Source organism: Cervus elaphus, chromosome 1 (assembly GCF_910594005.1).
Source record: "Cervus elaphus chromosome 1, mCerEla1.1, whole genome shotgun sequence".
NCBI classification, from domain to species: Eukaryota; Metazoa; Chordata; class Mammalia; order Artiodactyla; family Cervidae; genus Cervus; species Cervus elaphus.
Window position 1 is genome coordinate 19,359,540 of NC_057815.1, and position 18,228 is coordinate 19,377,767.

Consider the following 18,228-nt stretch of genomic DNA (forward strand, 5'->3'; position numbering starts at 1 on the left):
TTCCGAATTCCTCTTATGATGCACTATCCTCCCCAAATTTATTTCATAAACATTCAACTTTGTTCTTTCACTTAAGAGTTGTAGCTTAAAACTGACCCTACATTTGCACTTCTCCTAAAGCTTTCCAGATGCAGGGAAGATTTTATCTACCTATATAGTTTTCATGTCATTTGATTTAAAAACTCTCCCCCTTTTCCATTCATTCTATATATATTTTCTTTCCTCAGATCTCTCAATAGTTAAATAAATCTCAAATTTCAACCCCAGTTTTAAAATGTGGCATTATGCCAGTGTTAATAATTATAGCCAATGTCAGCAGAAAATTTGGATAACTCATTGTTTCAAAATGGAATTATTGGCTCATTAATCTGGCAAAGTTATTTGCAAAGTGAAATTAACATACGTGCCAAGCATCTCTTCTGAAATTTTGCTGGGTAGGGATACCCATACAAATGATACAATCAAGATAAAATTTTAAAACAATGCAAATTTTAGATTACACTGACATCTGTATTTATATAATGATAACTGTCTCATTTTTTAATCATAAAGGCTTAAGATAAGGTACCTGATATTAATGGAAAAACTGCCAGAAAATATATATTTTTTTACCAAATAAATCATGTTCTTTCTGCTAAAACTGACTTCATTCAGACATTGCTCATGAAGACAGTAGCACCTCAACAACAACAAAAAATTCAAATATTTTAATTAAAATTTAATCTTCTTATTTTAATGATCATTACTTTCAAAATAAGTGCTTTCATTCCTTCCTAATGTATCAACAGTCTGTTGAGGTTATATTCTGTAAAGCCCTACTTTCTATAGAGCAAGCTTGAACTTTACAATATCCCCTGTGCATTTTTATTAAAAAAGTGGGGAGGGTGAAAGACTGGATTATGAAGGCATTTATATTAATTCATTTACCTTCTCCAGGGATGATGATGGATTTGTATAGTCATACAGCACTAAAACATAACTGCTTTAATATATGGTAGGTTTTTCACTTTTTAAGAACTCCTTGAAAAGGAAAAAGGTTAAAGTCGCTAATTTATGAGAAGAAAATATATATAATAAGAATGTATACAATTTTGAGATCATAATTTTTCTGCTATTGAATATCAAATCTACTAAACTATAACAAAAATGATAGTAGATAAAGAGGAATAATGACAAAATAAAAAATCTGGAAGCAGATTCATTCATTTAACACTTCAGTGTAGACAAAAATCTCATCACAGGTTTTAGGGAGGAAACTCATGAAGCAGATTTTCAGCCAAGATCTTATCAGTTAATTGCAGATTCATATGACAATAATTCATTAATGCATTTTTGGTCAGCTTTATTATTTTTGTGATCATCATACATGTCAAACAACATGCTGGAAAAAAATCAGTAGTTCATACAAAGTATTGTTACTTTAGGCATTGTGTAGACATCTTTCAGGGTGATTAGTTTTCTATGACTTCCTGAAAACAGTTTAAGAACATGTAGAAGTTCAACTTGTAGGGAAAAAAAAAAAAAAACCTAATCTGGCCACCTCATGCGAAGAGTTGACTCATTGGAAAAGACCCTGATGCTGGGAGGGATTGGGGGCAGGAGGAGAAGGGGACGACAGAGGATGAGATAGCTGGATGGCATCACTGACTTGATGGGCATGAGTTTGGGTGGACTCCAGGAGTTGGTGATGGACAGGGAGGCCTGGCATGCTGTGATTCATGGGGTCACAAAGAGTCGGACACGACTGAGCAACTGAACTGAACTGAACTAAATCTGGTAGAAAATAAGAACTACTTAGTAAAAAAATAGTATTGAAAGAGTTTGAGAAATTTTATACCAATATGAAGATGTTAAAGTTCTAGTAACCAGTGGAGAATTAACATAGTTAAACATAGCTATGTTAGAGTCTTAAGATGTCGTTATTTGTGTACCATTGAGAAAAGAAGAAGAAAATCTGCCCAATACTACTAATTGAAATCAAGAATACTGGAGTGGATTGCCATTTCCTCCTGTAGGAGATCTTCCTGACTCCTGGGATTGAACCCACATCTCCTCATTGGCAGGTGGATTTTTACTGCTGGGTCACCTGTGATACCCAGGATATATTGTATGCTGTTGTTCAGTTGTTAAGTCTGTGTGAGTCTTTGTGACCCCATGCACTGCAGCACTCCAGGCTCCATTGTCTTCCACTGTCTCTTGGAGTTTACTCAAATTTATGCCCATTATGTCAATGATGCTCTCTAATCATCTCATTCTCTGCCACCCCTTTCTCATTTTGCCTTCAATCTTTCCTAATATCAGGGTATTTTCCATGAGTCAGCTTGTTGCATCAGGTGGCCAATGGAGTTTCAGCTTCACCATCAGTCCTTCCAATGAATCAGTATCAGTTCACTTAGTATCAGTTCATTCACTCAGTCGTGTCTGACTCTTTGCGACCCCATGGAATGTAGCACACCAGGCTTCCCTGTCCGGGACCAATGCCCGCAGCCTGACCAAACTCATGTCCATTGAGTTGGTGATGCCATCCAACCATCTCATTCTTTGTCGTCCCCTTCTCCTCCCACCTGAAATCTTTCCCAGCATCACGGTCTTTTCCAATGAGTCAGTTCACATACTTCACGACGTTTTGGAGGTTCAGCTTCATCATCAGTCTTTTCAAAGAATATTCAGGACTGATTTCCTTTAAGATGGACTTATTGGATCTCCTTGCAGTCCAAGGGATACAAGAGTCTTCTCCAGCACCACAGTTCAAAAGCATCAATTCTTTGACTCTCAGCTTTCTTTATAGTCCAACTCTCACATCCATAAATGACTACTGGAAAAACCATAGCTTTGACCTGATGGACGTTTGTCAGCAAAGTAATGTCTCTGCTTTTTAGTGTGCTGTCTAGGTTGGTCATAACTTTTCTTCCAAGGAACAAACGTCTTTTAGTTTCATGGCCGCAGTCACCCTCTGCAGTGATTTTGGAGCCCCCAAAATAAAGTCTTTCACTTTTTCCATTGTTTCCCCATCTATTTGCCATGAAGTGATGGGATGAGATGCCATGATCTTAGTTTTTTGAATGTTGGGTTTTAAGCCATTTTTTTCACTCTCCTCTTTCACTTTCATCAAGAGGCTTTTTAGTTCTTCTTCACTTTCTGCCGTAAGGGTGGTTTCATCTGCATATCTGAGGTTATTGATATTTCTCCCAACATCCTTAATTCCAGCTTGTGTTTCATACAGCCCAGCATTTCTCATGATGTACTCTGCATATAATTTAAATAAGCAGGGTAACAATATACAGCCCTGATGTACTCCCTTCCTGATTTGGAACTAGTTTGCCATTCCATGTCCAGTTCTAACTGGTGCTTCTTGACCTGCATACAGATTTCTCAGGAGGCAGGTAAGGTGGTCTGGTATTCCCATCTCTTTCAAACTTTTCCACAGTTTATTTTGATCCACACAGTTATAGGCTTTGGCGTAGTCAGTAAAGCAGAAGTAGATATCTTCTCTGGAACTTTCTTGCTTTTTCTATGATCCAAAGGATGTTGGCAATTTGATCTCTGGTTCCTCTGCTTTTTCTAAATATGGCTTGAACATCTGAAAGTTCACGGTTCACATACTGTTAAGCCTCACGTGGAGAATTTTGAGCATTATTTTGCAGACTTGTGAGATGAGTGCAATTGTGTAGTAGCTTGAGCATTCTTTGGCATTGCCTTTCTTTGGGATTGGAATGAAAAGTGATCTTTTCCAGTCCTATGGCCACTGTTGAGATTTCCAAATTTGCTGGCATATTGAATGCAGCATTTTCACAGCATCATCATTTAGGATTTGAAATAGTTCAACTGGAATTCCATTACCTCCACTAGCTTTGTTCCTAGTGATGCTTCCTAAGGTCCATTTGACCTCACATTACACAATGTCTGGCTCTAGGTGTGTTATCACACCATCGTGTTTGTCTGGGTCATGAAATCTTTTTTGTATAGTTCTTCTGCGTATTTTTGCCACCTCTGTTCCAATGAATATTCAGGGCTAATTTCCTTTAGGGTCAACTGGTTTGATCTCTTTGCTGTCCAGGAGACTCTCAAGAGTTCTCCAACAGCATAACTCAAAAGCATCAATTCTTTGTGGCTCAATCTTCTCAATATGGTCCAGCTCTCACATCTGTACATGAATACTTGAAAAACTCTAGCTTTGCTTATATGGACCTTTGTCAGCAAGGTGATGTCTCTGCTTCTTAAAATGCTGTTTATGACAAACATAGCTTTCCTTACAAGGAGCAAGTGTCTTTCAATTACATTGCTGCAGTCATCATCTGCTGTGATTTTGGGGCCCAAGAAGATAAAATCTGTCACTGCTTCTACTTTTTCACCTTCTATTTGCCATGAAGTGACTGATGGTTTACTATAATCTCAGTTTTTTAAATGTTGAATTTCAAGCCAGCTTTTTCACTCTCCTCTTTCACCCTCAGTGATATCATCTGCATAGCTAATGTTGTTGATATTTCTCCTGGCAATCCTGAATCTTGAATCTTGGCAAGCACAATGCAGCTTGTGCTTCATCCAGCCCAGCATTTCGCATGATGTACTCTGCATATAAGTTAAATAAGCAGGGTAACTGGCTTCCCAGGTGGTGTTAGTGGTAAAGAACCCACATGGATTTGATCCCTGGGTTGGGAAGGTCCCCTGGAGGAGGGCCTGGCAACCCACTCCAGTATTCTTGCCTGAAGAATCCCAGGGACAGGGGACTCTTGTGGGCTATGGTCCCTAAGGTTGAAAAGAGTTGGACACAACTGAAGTGACTTAGCACACATGCAAGCAGGATGACAGTATACAGACGTGCTCCTTTTTCAATTTTGAACCAATCAGTTGTTGGATGTCTGGTTCTAACTGTTGCTTCTTGACCTGCATACAGGTTTCTCAGGAGGGACTCTCAAGAGTCTTCTCCAAAATCACAGTTCAAAATCCATCCATTCTTCAGCGCTCAGCTTTCTTATAGTCCAACTCTCATATCCATACCAAAGAAGGCAATGGCACCCCACTCCAGTACTCTTGCTTGGAGAATCCCCGGGATGGGGGAGCCTGATGGGCTGCTGTCTATGGGGTCGCACAGAGTCAGAACGACTGAAGTGACTTAGCAGCACATCCATACACGACTACTGGAAAAATCACAGCTTTGACTATATGGAATGTTGTTGGCAAAATATTGTCTCACCTTTTAAACATGCTATCTAGGTTTGTCATAGCTTTTCTCCCAAATAACAAGTATCTTTAATTTCATGGCTGCAGTCACCATCTGTCATGATTTTGGAACCCAAGAAATAAAGTCTCTCACTGTTTCCATTGTTTCCCCATCTATTTGCCATGAAGTGATGAGACTGGATACCATATTGTGCTACAAAAACAATCACATTAACTTTAATGCATTAGGGAAAATATATATGTAGCCATGACACTATTCAAGATTCTGGCCAGATTAAGGAGAAAGGCAACCTGCATTTTTTTTTATTCTCAATATAAGATCATTCTTGTATATGCCTTATTCTCAATATAAGATCATTTTTGTATATGCCTTTTTTTATTCTCAATATAAGATCATTCTTGTATATGCCTTATCATTCTTGTATATGCATTAAGAATGTTGCTGTGCCTTAGTGGGAATCTACAAAACTCTTCTAAAAACTGAAAACTTTTGAAATGGATCTGAAATAGAACTCTTAAAAATTCCCAGCTGTTATGTATATGATAGGATTATTGTTCAAAAACTAAATAATCTTGAGAGAAATGTGATCATAGAATTATAAATCCTAGAGTTTGAAAGAAAGGTTAAGTCCTTTAAAATTCCTCCTTAATGAAGCAAATCCATTTTCAAAATTCTGAATATTTATGCAGTTCCCATGATAGCATTTTCAGTAATTTAAAAACAAAACAACTTCTGTCTCAAGATTCAATTCATTCCACTCTTAAACAGGTCAGCTTATATGGTGTATCAGTTGGAATGTGCCTTCTGCTAAACTCCATCCATTACCTCTATACATAGAATAAAAGAGAAAGTTTAGTTACTCTACCATATAATAGATTTTCACATCTTCAAGTACTTGAAGGTACTTTTTAGGTCTCTCTGCACCCTCACCCCACCTCAATTCTTCCTACACTCCCACTCATTTCAAGCCTTTATTTTTATAATTCTTAAGAAATGATTTCTACACAGATACTTCACTATTCTTGTACCTTCATCAGTACAAATATTAGTTTGTCTGCACTTATGTAATATATAGCACACGGATTATAATTGGACAGACTCTTTTTTCACCTTCACTTCTTTCCTCTGGCTTCCCACATCCTTTTTTGTCACATTTTTATTTTATTTTTTTCATGTTATCCAGTCCATTCTTGAAACTGCATCTCATTGATTATTGTACATGAATACACTGAGCTTGCTTGTTTCTTCAAAGCTTCCTGAAAAGTTTTTAACTTCCACTGTAGCCTACTTAAAACAGGAAAACACAATAAGTAATTTGGACCATCGATAACTTTTCATTACTTTCAAAATGGCCTATGCTCAAGCAAATATAATCATGGAACATAAGGCATGACCTTTCAAAGATGCCATATTATGTTATACTTTAGGGTAACTTGAGGATTCTTTAATTAGTCAGTCAGTATGCAATACTGAAATATAAGATTCTGCTGATGTGAATTTTGTTTATTGTGAAATTTGTTTATTCACAATAGTGAATATTGTTTATCCTTCATCAAAACAGTCTCTTTTTGTAGAAGTTTAAATTTTTCAAATGAGGGAGTTTGCCAGTCTTTCTTCAGGAAACAAATTTCTTGTGCCTGCAAAAAAAAAAAAAAAAAAAGGAACAATCAGGGTCAGTGTCTAGTGACGTGATTTATTTCAGTATAAGTTAGTTATTCAAAGTATTCCTTTTGCACAACACTTTCAACACTTATTTCTCTTCTACTGTGTAATTTTATTTTCTTTAGTAGACTAAACATAAAGAAGGGATTCTGATAAGATAACTAAGGTTTTAGAATACAAAAGTTGAAGTTGGGAATTCCCTAGTGGTCTGGTGGATAGAACTCTGTGCTTCCACTGCAGACAGCATGGGTTCAGTTCCTGGTGAGGGAACTAAGATCCTGCAAGCAAGTCAGGTGTCAGGACCGATAAACAAACAAATGCAGATGGAGCTTAAACAAAGAAGCAAATACTATCTGAAATTGAAAGGCTTTAAAGGGAAAAAAAAAAGACCTTGATCTCAAACTCTTAAAAGCAGATGAATTAAAGTAGTGGAAAAGACAAAAAAAAAAAAAAAGAATCTGGTCATTAATAAGAGCTAAATACTTACTCAAATTTTAAATATCATCTTATTAATAAATTCAATATTGGATCCACTGAAAAGAAAAGAAGAATAAATGTATAATATGGAGTCCCAAGAGACATAAATATAAAACATATATATATATATATTTTCTTGATTGAATTAAGCTCTCAGTCAACCAAGGGAACATTTAAAGACCTGAATGACAATTTTTTGCTCAAGAAATAGCAAGGTAAGAGGAAAACTTAAAGAATAACAATGCACTGGCTATAAGCCAATCTCATAAAGATAAAAGTGCAGAATTCTGAAGGAGACTGGCAGACATCCCAGATCAATTAAGGAAGAAATCCTGCTGTATAGACAACACATTTGTCTTTGAAAACTTAAATTTAGATAATGTAGCCCAAGAATGGATAAATGGACATAAAAATATAACTAAACTGAAAAAGAATTATAGATTTGTGGGGATTTTTTTAATATGATAAATGTGTAATTCAGTGACTCATTCTATTAAACTGTACCTCTGGTTAACTCACTGAAGTAAAGGTAAACTAATATTTGGCAGAACAGAACTCCAACCCTACCTGGCTGACTGAATGGTTTTCAAAAAGTCAAGTTGACAGTCTCACCAACCACTAATTTTAAAATATCAAATCTGGGACCTAGTGCTCAAAATGTATCAGCCTTACATCAAATGCATTTGACATTGTTATTTAGAAACCCAGAACAATATGTAGTTTGTATATATATATATATATATATGTATGTATGTATATAAAGTAAATTACAAAGTGTAGCTTAAAATGAGCACATCTGAGGATTGAATTGCCATGTATTGCTACCATGATTTTCTTCAGGTTAGGATGCAGAAAATAGAAATAGGCCCACAGTTGAGTCTATCAAGTAGAAAGAAATATCACTACCAGTTTTCATGTGTTTGATGGTATAGAGTTAGCATGTGTCACTGAAGGCAGAGTTGTAAAGATGAATACTTAACGAGAAGGATCTCAATGCCATGGCCTGTTGTGGAAAGACGGTGTTCAGGACACAGGATCCCTCATCAGTAATTGAAAAGAGTAGATTAATGCTGCTTTGAAGCAAATTAAATAAACCCACAAGTTTCAGTCCTCCAAACAGCCCTTTATTCCAGAGTGATTTAATTCCTCTTTAATCCTTATCTAAAGAAAATACACTTAAATTCTCATAATAATGGGAATAAAAATATAAATGTGATACACATGACAAATAAGTTGGTTAAAAATGAGTTTAACAGATAACTTTATTGTTAAAAGAATCATTTGATCAGTTTAAAATGGTGTTCTATTTTTTGATGAGTTAATAAAATTTAATGATATATTTTGCACATACTTGATATAAAATAATATACAACCATTACTGTATTCCAGATCTTTAAAATCAGCAGAACTATTTAAAAATGCACCAAAATTTGTCAACTTATAAATATTTAATTTTATTCTTAGGCACCTAAAATATTCAAACATCTTTTTATTTTGAATACAGAGTTTAATCCATTACTTTGAGGCAAATCATAGGTCAAAATCATTTTGTTATATATCTTAAAGTGTCAGGGATAATTATATCTTTTTTCTAAATTTGTCATAATTTTAGTCAACTGTATTTCTTCTATTATTTCCTTCTACCATTAAAACTATTTCTGTCTGTTATTGAACCCACCTTTGCATGGAATGTTCCCTTGGTATCTATAATTTTCTTGAAGAGATCTCTAGTCTTTCCCATTCTGTTGTTTTCCTCTATTTCTTTGCAGTGATCACTGAGGAAGGCTTTCTTATCTCTCCTTGCTATTCTTTGGAACTCTGCATTCAAAGGGGAATATCTTTCCTTTTCTCCTTTGCTTTTTGCTTCTCTTCTTTTCACAGCTATTTGTAAGGCCTCCTCAGACAATCTTTTTGCATTTCTTTTCCATGGGGATGGTCTTGATCCCTATCTCCTGTACAGTGTCATGGACCTCTGTCCATAGTTCATCAGGCACTCTATCAGATCTAGTCCCTTAAATCTATTTCTCACATCCACTGTATAATCATAAGGGATTTGATTTAGGTCATACCTGAATGGTATAGTGGTTTTCACCACTTTCTTCAATTTAAGTCTGAATTTGACAATAAGGAGTTCATGATCTGAGCCACAGTCAGCTCCCAGTCTTGTTCTTGCTGACTGTATAGAGAGCTTCTCCATCTTTGGCTGCAAAGAATATAATCAATCTGATTTTGGTTTTGACCATCTGGTGATATCCATGTGTAGAGTCTTCCCTTGTGTTGTTGGAAGAAGGTGTTTGCTATGACCAGTACATTCTCTTGGCAAAACTCTATTAGCCTTTGCCCTGATTCATTCTGTACTCCAAGGCCAAATTTGCCTGTTACTCCAGGTGTTTCTTGACTTCCCACTTTTGCATTCCAGTCCCCTATAATGAAAAGGACATCTTTTTTGGGTGTTAGTTCTAAAAGGTCTTGTAGGTCTTCATAGAACCATTCAACTTCAGCCTCTTCAGCATTACTGGTTGGGGCATAGGCCTGGATTACCGTGATATTGAATGGTTTGCCTTGGAAATGAGCAGAGATCATTCTGTCATTTTTGAGATTGCATCTAAGTACTGCATTTTGGACTCTTTTGTTGACCATGATGGCTACTCCATTTCTTCTAAGGGATTCCTGCCCACAGTAGTAGATATAATGGTCATCTGAGTTAAATTCACCCATTCCAGTCCATCTTAGTTCGCTGATTCCTAGAATGTCTACTTTCACTCTTGCCATCTCCTGTTTGACCACTTCCAGTTTGCCTTGAGTCATGGACCTAACAACCAGGATCCTATGCAATATTGCTCTTTACAGCATCGGACCTTGCTTCCATAAACATTCACATCCAAAACTGGGTGTTGTTTTTGCTTTGGCTCCATCACTTTATTCTTTCTGGAGTTATGTCTCCACTGATCTCCAGTAGCACACTGGGCACCTACTGACCCCGGGAGTTCCTCTTTCAGTATCCTATCATTTTGCCATGTCATACTATTCATGGGGTTCTCAACACAAGAATAATGAAGTGGTTTGCCATTCCCTTCAGAAGCAGAAGATATTAAGAAGAGGTGGCAAGAATACACAGAAGAACTGTACAAAAAAGATCTTCACAGCCCAGATACTCACGATAGTGTGATCACTCACCTAGAGCCAGACATCCTGGAATGTGAAGTCAAGTGGGCCTTAGAAAGAATCACTATGAACAAAGCTAGTGGAGGTGATGGAATTACAGTTGAGCTATTTCAAATCCTGAAAGATCATACTGTGAAAGTGCTACACTCAATATGCCAGCAAATTTGGAAAACGCAGCAGTGGCCACAGGACTGGAAAAGGTCAGTTTTCATTCCAATCCCAAAGAAAGCAATCCCAAAGAATGCTCAAACTACCACACAATTGCACTCATATCACACGCTAGTAAAGTAATGCTCAAAATTCTCCAAGCCAGGCTTCAGCAATACGTCGACTGTGAACTTCCAGATGTTCAACCTGGTTTTAGAAAAGGCAGAGGAACCAGAGATCAAATTGCCAACATCCACTGGGTCATCAAAAAAGCAAGAGAGTTTCGGAAAATCATCTAATTCTTCTTTATTGACTATTCCAAAACCTTTGACTGTGTGGATCACAATAAACTGTGGGAAATTCTGAAAGAGATGGGAATACCAGAGCACCTGACCGGCCTCTTCAGAAACCTATATGCAGGTCAGGAAGCAACAGTTAGAACTGGACATGGAACAACAGACTGGTGCCAAATAGGAAAAGGAGTATGTCAAGGCTGTATATTGTCACCCTGCTTATTTAACTTCTATGCAGAGTACATCATGAGAAACGCTGGGCTGGAAGAAGCACAAGCTGGAATCAGGATTGCTGGGAGAAATATCAATAACCTCAGATATGCAGATGACACCACCCTTATGGCAGAAAGTGAAGAGGAACTAAAAAGCCTCTTGATGAAAGTGAAAGAGGAAAGTCAAAATGTTGGCTTAAAGCTCAACATTCAGGAAACTAAGATCATGGCATCTGGTCCCATCATTTCATGGCAAATAGATGGAGAAACAGTGCAAATAGTGTCAGATTTTATATTTTGGGGCTCCAAAATCACTGCAGATGGTGATTGCAGCCAGGAAATTAAAAGACTCTTACTCCTTGGAAGGAAAGTTATGACCAACCTAGACAGCATATTAAAACGCAGAGACATTACTTTGCCAACAAAGGTCCGTCTAGTTAAGTCTATGGTTTTTCCAGTAGTCATGTATGGGTTTGAGAGTTGGGCTGTGAAGAAAGCTGAGCACCGAAGAATTGATGCTTTTGAACTGTGGTGTTGGAGAAGACTCTTGAGAGTTCCTTGGACTGCAAGCAGATCCAACCAGTCCATCCTAAAGGAGATCAGTCCTGGGTGTTCATTGGAAGGACTGATGCTGAAGCTGAAACTCCAATACTTTGGCCACCTGATGCGAAGAGCTGACTCAGTGGAAAAGACCCTGATGCTGGGAGGGATTGGGGGCAGGAGGAGAAGGGGATAACGGAGGATGAGATGGCTGGATGGCATCACCAACTCGATGGACACGAGTTTGAGTAAACTCCGGGAGTTGGTGATGGACAGGGAGGCCTGGAGTGCTGCGGTTCATGGGGTCGCAAAGAGTCGGACAGGACTGAGAGACTGAACTGAACCATTAAAACATTTTATCCTTACCCATGCTTTTATAGAGGTGGACCATTGATTTCCTTAAATGAAAGTAAAATTTTGAAAATAAATATAAGCATTCATGCTAGATAATAAACCAGTCTTTGAGTTATCCTTTTATTATAGTTATTGAAATATCAAAACATGAGCTTATTAAAATTAATGGAAAACTTCTATTCTTGTATATAACAAAATTTTCTACAACTAATAAAATTCATTTGAGCTTGACAAAGCTACATATATATACCACGTGGTGAAAATTTATAAGAGAAGGCAAATTTTTAAAAATAAAACATTCAGATTTCTGAAAGATATTTTTAATAACCTAGTATAATACTCTCATTTCATAGGAAAGGATATAATCCCCATAAAATTCAATATTGACTAAGTTTAATAGTCTAGGAGCAGAGGAGAAATTAGGATGTTATGTCGAACTATTTCACTTTTTCTGAGATCTAGTGAATAGAAGATAAATAACAAAAGGATGTGCTATTTGAATAAATTAGGCTTTATCTAAAGTCGGTAGATGTTTCGTTTTTAAAGGCACCACTGGTGTGATTCACTTGAAATGAAAGGCTTCTGAAAGGTCATACAGCTTTTCATAACTTTTCCACCATGGTTTTTTATGAGTTAGTCAAAGAAGCCAAGCGCATTTGAAAATATAATAGGAGACACCATTCTTGTGTCTGTTAATCAAAGGAAGAGTAGATATTAAAAATAGTGTCATATTCTAACCTACCTTTTTATCAAATCTTCTTCCAGAATATTTGAGATAAATGTCACTTTATAGTAAAAGGTAAATACATTTACCTATCACTAGTTGGGCTTTCCTGGTGGCTCAGCGGTAAAGAATCTGCCTGCCAATGCAGAAGACACAGGTTCAATTCCTGAGTTGTGAAGATGCCCTGGAGAAGGAAATGGCAACCCACTCCAGTGTTCTTGTCTGGGAAATTCCATGGACAGAGGAGCCTGGTGGGCTACAGTCCATGGGATCACAACGAATCAGACACGACTTAGTAACTAAAACATTATTAGTTGCCTTCATTTGAAAAATTTTTTTTTCTAGATAACATAGGTTTCTTTTATACTTAAATGCCATCAAAAGTCAAATAAACATAAAATAGATGATTTACATTATTATAAACACTATAGGAGTAAATTTTATAAATCTGTTTACATTGAGGGGCCTCATTCTTCTAACTGACACATAGACATTTGAAATGTGTTGACATTCAATATTTTGATAAGTTAGTTTAGAATACATGTAAAAAATAAGTTGGTACAATTTTATCTTGATAACAGACCTTTCCCATTCTCTCAATATATTTTTATTAAGTTCTATTCTATGTATAGTGATACCTTAGTTGATATAGTCAACATAATTTATAAGGATTTTTTTTTTTAAATCATTCACTTGTTTTTGGCTGCCTTGGGTCTTAGTTGTGACTGGCAGGATCTTTTTGTTACTGTTGCAGCTTGCAGGCTTCTCTCTAGCTGTGGTGCACACCCATGCGAGTTCCGGAACACAAGGGCTCAGCAGCTGTGGTTTCTGGGTCTAGATGCCCAGGGCCACTTGTGATCTTAGTTCCCTGATCAGGGATTGAACCTTCATCCCCTGCATCAGCAAACAGATTCTCAACCACTGGACCACCAATGAAAAATTAATTGTTAGGTAATACTGAAAACCAGATTCAAAATAATTGGTTAGTCTCTGGTGCCTAATTTTTGGTTTTGTAGTTGATTGGGGGTATTTATCGACATTAGAAATGAAGAATATATTGATCATGTGTGACACCCTTTACTATTCTCAGGTAATTATCTGACATTATGAATTAATAATGCCTTGAGACAGCACTTGTTCTGGAGATGCCGGGGATCGAACCCGGGGCCTCATACATGCAAAGCATGTGCTCTACCACTGAGCTACATCCCCAGCTGAAACTCCAATACTTTGGCCACCTCATGCGAAGAGTTGACGCACTGGAAAAGACCCTGATGCTGGGAGGGATTGGGGGCAGGAGGAGAAGGGGGCGACAGAGGATGAGATGGCTGGATGGCATCACCAACCAGATGGACATGAATTTGAGTAAACTCCGGGAGTTGGTGATGGACAGGGAGGCCTGGCGTGCTGCAGTCCAGGGGGTCGCAAAGAGTTGGACACGACTGAGCGACTGAACTGACTGACTGAGACAGCACAGATTTAGTATCTTGGACAAAACTACTTTGAATATTTTAAATTCAATGTTTCATATAAGTTATTTAGATAAGTAAACCTCTTTACCATTTTTATACTTAGTCATAAAAACATAAACCACTTGTACATTTTCTCATGTTTCCTATATTCTTATGTCAGAAGCTACGGGTGAAATTTAATGAGCATTTCCAACCACATTTTAAAAGTAGCATCATATATTTTAATTACCCCCAGCCTATCAGTCTCCAATCCTCTTCTCTTATTAATACATATATGTGCCTGTTTATGATCTGTCATCCATTTGAATGTATGCTCAAAGAAAGCAAACATTTTCTTTCTCATGTTCACTATCTTATCCCAAGAGTTTTTAGACTAGAGCATGGAAAAAGGGAATAACTAATGCTTAAATAAAACTTGCTGGGTGAATAAATGACTGAATGCCAGTCTAGGTTTTAAGTCCCTTCTTGGTCCCTCTTCCAGGGATTGTTTATATTTTGAGACCTCTTGTCCAAGTGACTTATTGAATACAAACTTTTTGATCATGTGCCACAGAAATACCTTTTATATCCCTATATGTTTGTGTACCTATAAAACAACACAGTCATGAAACAATGCAATGTTATTGTCTCTAATGAACCCTGATAATTAAATTTCTAAGCTATTGTATGCCATTCTATTTATTAAAAAATAATGCTGTAGCAGAGGATTTTTCAGAGCAGTGAAAATACTTTGTATGATACCATAATGATGAATGTGGTGTGAATATTGGCAAATACACAATATTTAATGGCAAATATTCCATGATGTATTTGACCAAACCCACAGGATGTGCAACACCAAATGCAAACCATGATGTAAACTTTATGTGTACCATATGTAACCAAGAGTGTACCAAGTTCATCAACTGTAGCAACTGTACCTTTCTGGTGGGTAGATATGCTAGTCTGGGAGGCTATGCTTCTGTGGTGGCACAGGGGAAATCTTTGTATCATCCTCTCAATTTTGCTGTGAACCTAAAATTGCTCTTAAAAACAAAAATGTCAATTAAAAAAAAATAATGCTGGTCTTGAATTTTATTTCACAATGCACTAACCCACAGTTTGTAACACTGTTTAGACAAAAATGCCAAGAGATGAACCCACATTAATTTCTGAGTATGTAGAAAGAACACATATATTCTAGTCAGGCTTGGATGGTGTAATCTAGAGTTTAATTTTCCTGAACTTCCTAGGCTTCTTAGTGCTTCTGGCTCTCTCTATACATGAATATTATATATAGAGATATCCTCACACCCCCAACTTTCAGGAGCTGAAAGGCCTGAAAGAGAATGGAAAATGTCTCTTCTAGATCTCATCCTTGAGCAGCTAAGAAATTAAATAAATTTGAATTTGGATTCAGTTACAACAAAACAAAATACTAAAGTTCTTTCATATAACTATCACCAAAACCATGCAAACTTAAGAATGACTACTCTCCTTTTGTATTTTTTTTTTTTAAGTAAAGAAACTGAGGCTCAGGAGCTCAAATGACTTAAGGTGAGAAACCTAGTGACCAGCCGAGCCTTGATTCGTTGTTCCTTTTCCAAATATAGTCCCCTACCCCTGGGGGCTATAGACATGATTTAGAAGTTCCTGGAATCCACGGGCATTTCCTCTGCACCTCTGCGCTTCCACATACTCAGAGTATGTGGCCTCAAGGCCTGGATGACCCTGCCTCTCTTTGTGGACCATGAAGACAATGTCCCCTCAACTTCTTCACTTTGCCAGTCTCAACTGGCCCAACCCCACCCAATTTCTAGATCTTTCTACAGTGCAGGAGGCAGGTGGTGGGACACATGCAAACACCCCTGACAATTTACTGTTACACTTCATCACATGCAACCCTAACACCCAGCACACGATGTGTTTCATTCTGAGAAATTATCCTTGACTTCACCTGAAGGCTCAGACGGTAAAGCGTCTGCCTGAAATGCGGGAGACCTGGGTTCAATCCCTGGGTCAGGAAGAACCTCTGGAGAAGGAAATGGCAACCCACTCCAGTATTCTTGCCTGAAAAATTCCATGGATGGAGGAGCCTGGTGGGCTACAGGCCATGGGGTTGCAGAGTCTGACACGACTGAGCAACTTCGCTTTGGCGAAGGCCACACCTATTGGAGTTCAAGGGCTTCCCTGTGGCTCAGTTGGTAAAGAATCCACCTGCAATGCTGGAGACCTAGGTTCGATCCCTGGGTTGGGCATGGAGTGTATGGTCCATTGGGTCGTAAAGAGTCGGAAATGACTGAGTGACTTTCACCTCACTGGGGTTCAAAGTAAAGATGAAAATCAAGCTCCTTGCTATTGAGTTGTTCCTTTTTTTTTTTTTCCACTTAGCAAAATCTTGACTGGGCAGAATCTGATCTTGGTTATTGTAAAGGACAACTTTCCAACGGCAGCCCTTCTCAAATTCCGCCCCTCCCCGACCCCATCACTAGGCAGGAGCCTCGTCTCGGGGTGATTCCGCCCTCTCGCATTTCCTCCCAGCCCCCCGCTCCCTGGCTCCCCTCGCCTGTCTGGTCTGAAGTGTAGGGCCGAGCCCCGCGCGGTGGGGGAGTCGCGTCCCGGGTCGCCCGGCCAGGCCGGGCGGCGGCGCTGGGCTCGGCCCGGGAGCCTGGCGCGCCGCGGCGGGGAGCCCGAGTGCGCGCAGCCCGGGGCGCCGCCGCCGGGCGGGGGCCGCTGCTGCTCCGCTCGGCGCCCGGGCGCCTGTGCTGCAGCTGTCGGCCACCGGAGGGGGCGAACAAACGTCAACCTGTTGTTTGTCCCGTCACCATTGATCAGCTCTCCGCGCCACGAGGAAGTGCGGCCGCCCCCCGCGCGGAGAGCGCGGCATGCAGGAAGTTTGCGGAGAGCTCGGCGACTAGCGCGGAGGCCAGGGCCAGCGAGCGCGGGCGCGCGTCCCGGGAGCCTGTCCCGGCTTTTTCTTGGAGCGACGCTGTCCCCGGGTCTCTGATCCCAATGCACCGGCTCATCCTTGTCTACACGCTAGTCTGCGCAAACTTTTGCAGCTACCGGGACACTTCTGCCACCCCGCAGAGCGCATCTATCAAAGCTTTGCGTAACGCCAACCTCAGGCGAGATGGTAAGAGACTCGGATGTTATTTTATTTTATTTTTTTTGAATTAAATAATTACTTTTTTGGTTGTCATCACTGTGGTTCCCCCCACCCCCCGCCCCTTCGGTTTCTTTCCTACCAACCTTAGTGGCGTGTGTGTGGGAGGGGGTGCAGAAGAGGAAGAGAGGTGTGGTGCTTGCCTCCATCCTTGAGAGCCCCTTCCTGGGAATGGGACTGTGGGTGTAGAAGGCGGTGTGCCTGGAGAGGACTGGAGAACCCCGGTGACTCATCTCCCGGACCCCAGAGAAGTCATTTCGGTTCCATCCGTCCACTGATCCAGGACCTCGGAGCTGGAAAAAGTCGCAGGCTGCGCCTCCCCATGCTCAGGTTCTTAATCTTTTGGACTTGAAACAGATGGGGCATTTGTGATAGGTGGACGGACTCAAGAGTGGCCTTCTCTGGGTGATTTATTTTTACTTTTTAAGTGGGAGGAGAGGGAATGATTCGTTTCAGAGGAAATGGTAGCTGGAGCATAGGGACCGTTTATTTATGTATTATTTATCTTGAGAGGCCAGGTGCGCAGTCTGTTGCCCCGTTCATCCCCAGAGTGACTTTCCCAATGGAGTTCAGCATGGCTCAGAAACTCAGAATTTGGGAGAAAATGCTTTTTGGAGTTTCATCTGTATTTCAGAGGGACCTGACTCCTGCTGTTAGTTTTCTTTCATAGAGGTCTTTCCAACTGTTTGCAAGAAGCAAATCTCCTTCAACAGGCAAGTCTTAAGCAGAGTCCCAAAAAGGCTTGCTTGTTTTCCTTTTAGGGAAGACACCTGGGCCACTGGAGGCCAGTGATTTTAATTGAGTTTGCTATCTGGGCCTCCACCAAGATCTGAAGTTAATGTATTCCTCAGTTCT

The 18,228-nt window shown here is 39.3% G+C and overlaps 1 protein-coding gene, 1 long non-coding RNA gene and 1 other non-coding gene across 5 annotated transcripts in view; 1 reads left to right on the plus strand and 2 right to left on the minus strand.

Moving 5' to 3' along the window:
- Positions 1-6,674: 6,674 nt before the first annotated feature.
- On the minus strand, positions 6,675-17,538 carry LOC122687262. Its single transcript, XR_006339092.1, has 3 exons — positions 17,460-17,538; positions 15,149-15,253; positions 6,675-6,819 (listed from the first exon to the last, which is right to left on the minus strand). It is a non-coding gene; the product is annotated as an uncharacterized LOC122687262 (long non-coding RNA).
- On the minus strand, positions 13,897-13,968 carry TRNAA-UGC. Its single transcript has one exon. It is a non-coding gene; the product is annotated as a tRNA-Ala (tRNA).
- The window catches only part of PDGFD (platelet derived growth factor D), a 264,825-nt gene continuing 263,358 nt past the window's right edge, over positions 16,762-18,228 (plus strand). The window contains exon 1 of one of the 3 annotated variants that reach the window (XM_043892553.1): positions 16,762-17,343. In XM_043892553.1, coding sequence (XP_043748488.1) covers positions 17,220-17,343 — 124 coding nt within the window. In that variant the 5' untranslated portion in view covers positions 16,762-17,219. The remainder of the gene's footprint in view (positions 17,344-18,228) is intronic. The other 2 variants (XM_043892530.1, XM_043892455.1) reach the window with 2 other exon arrangements.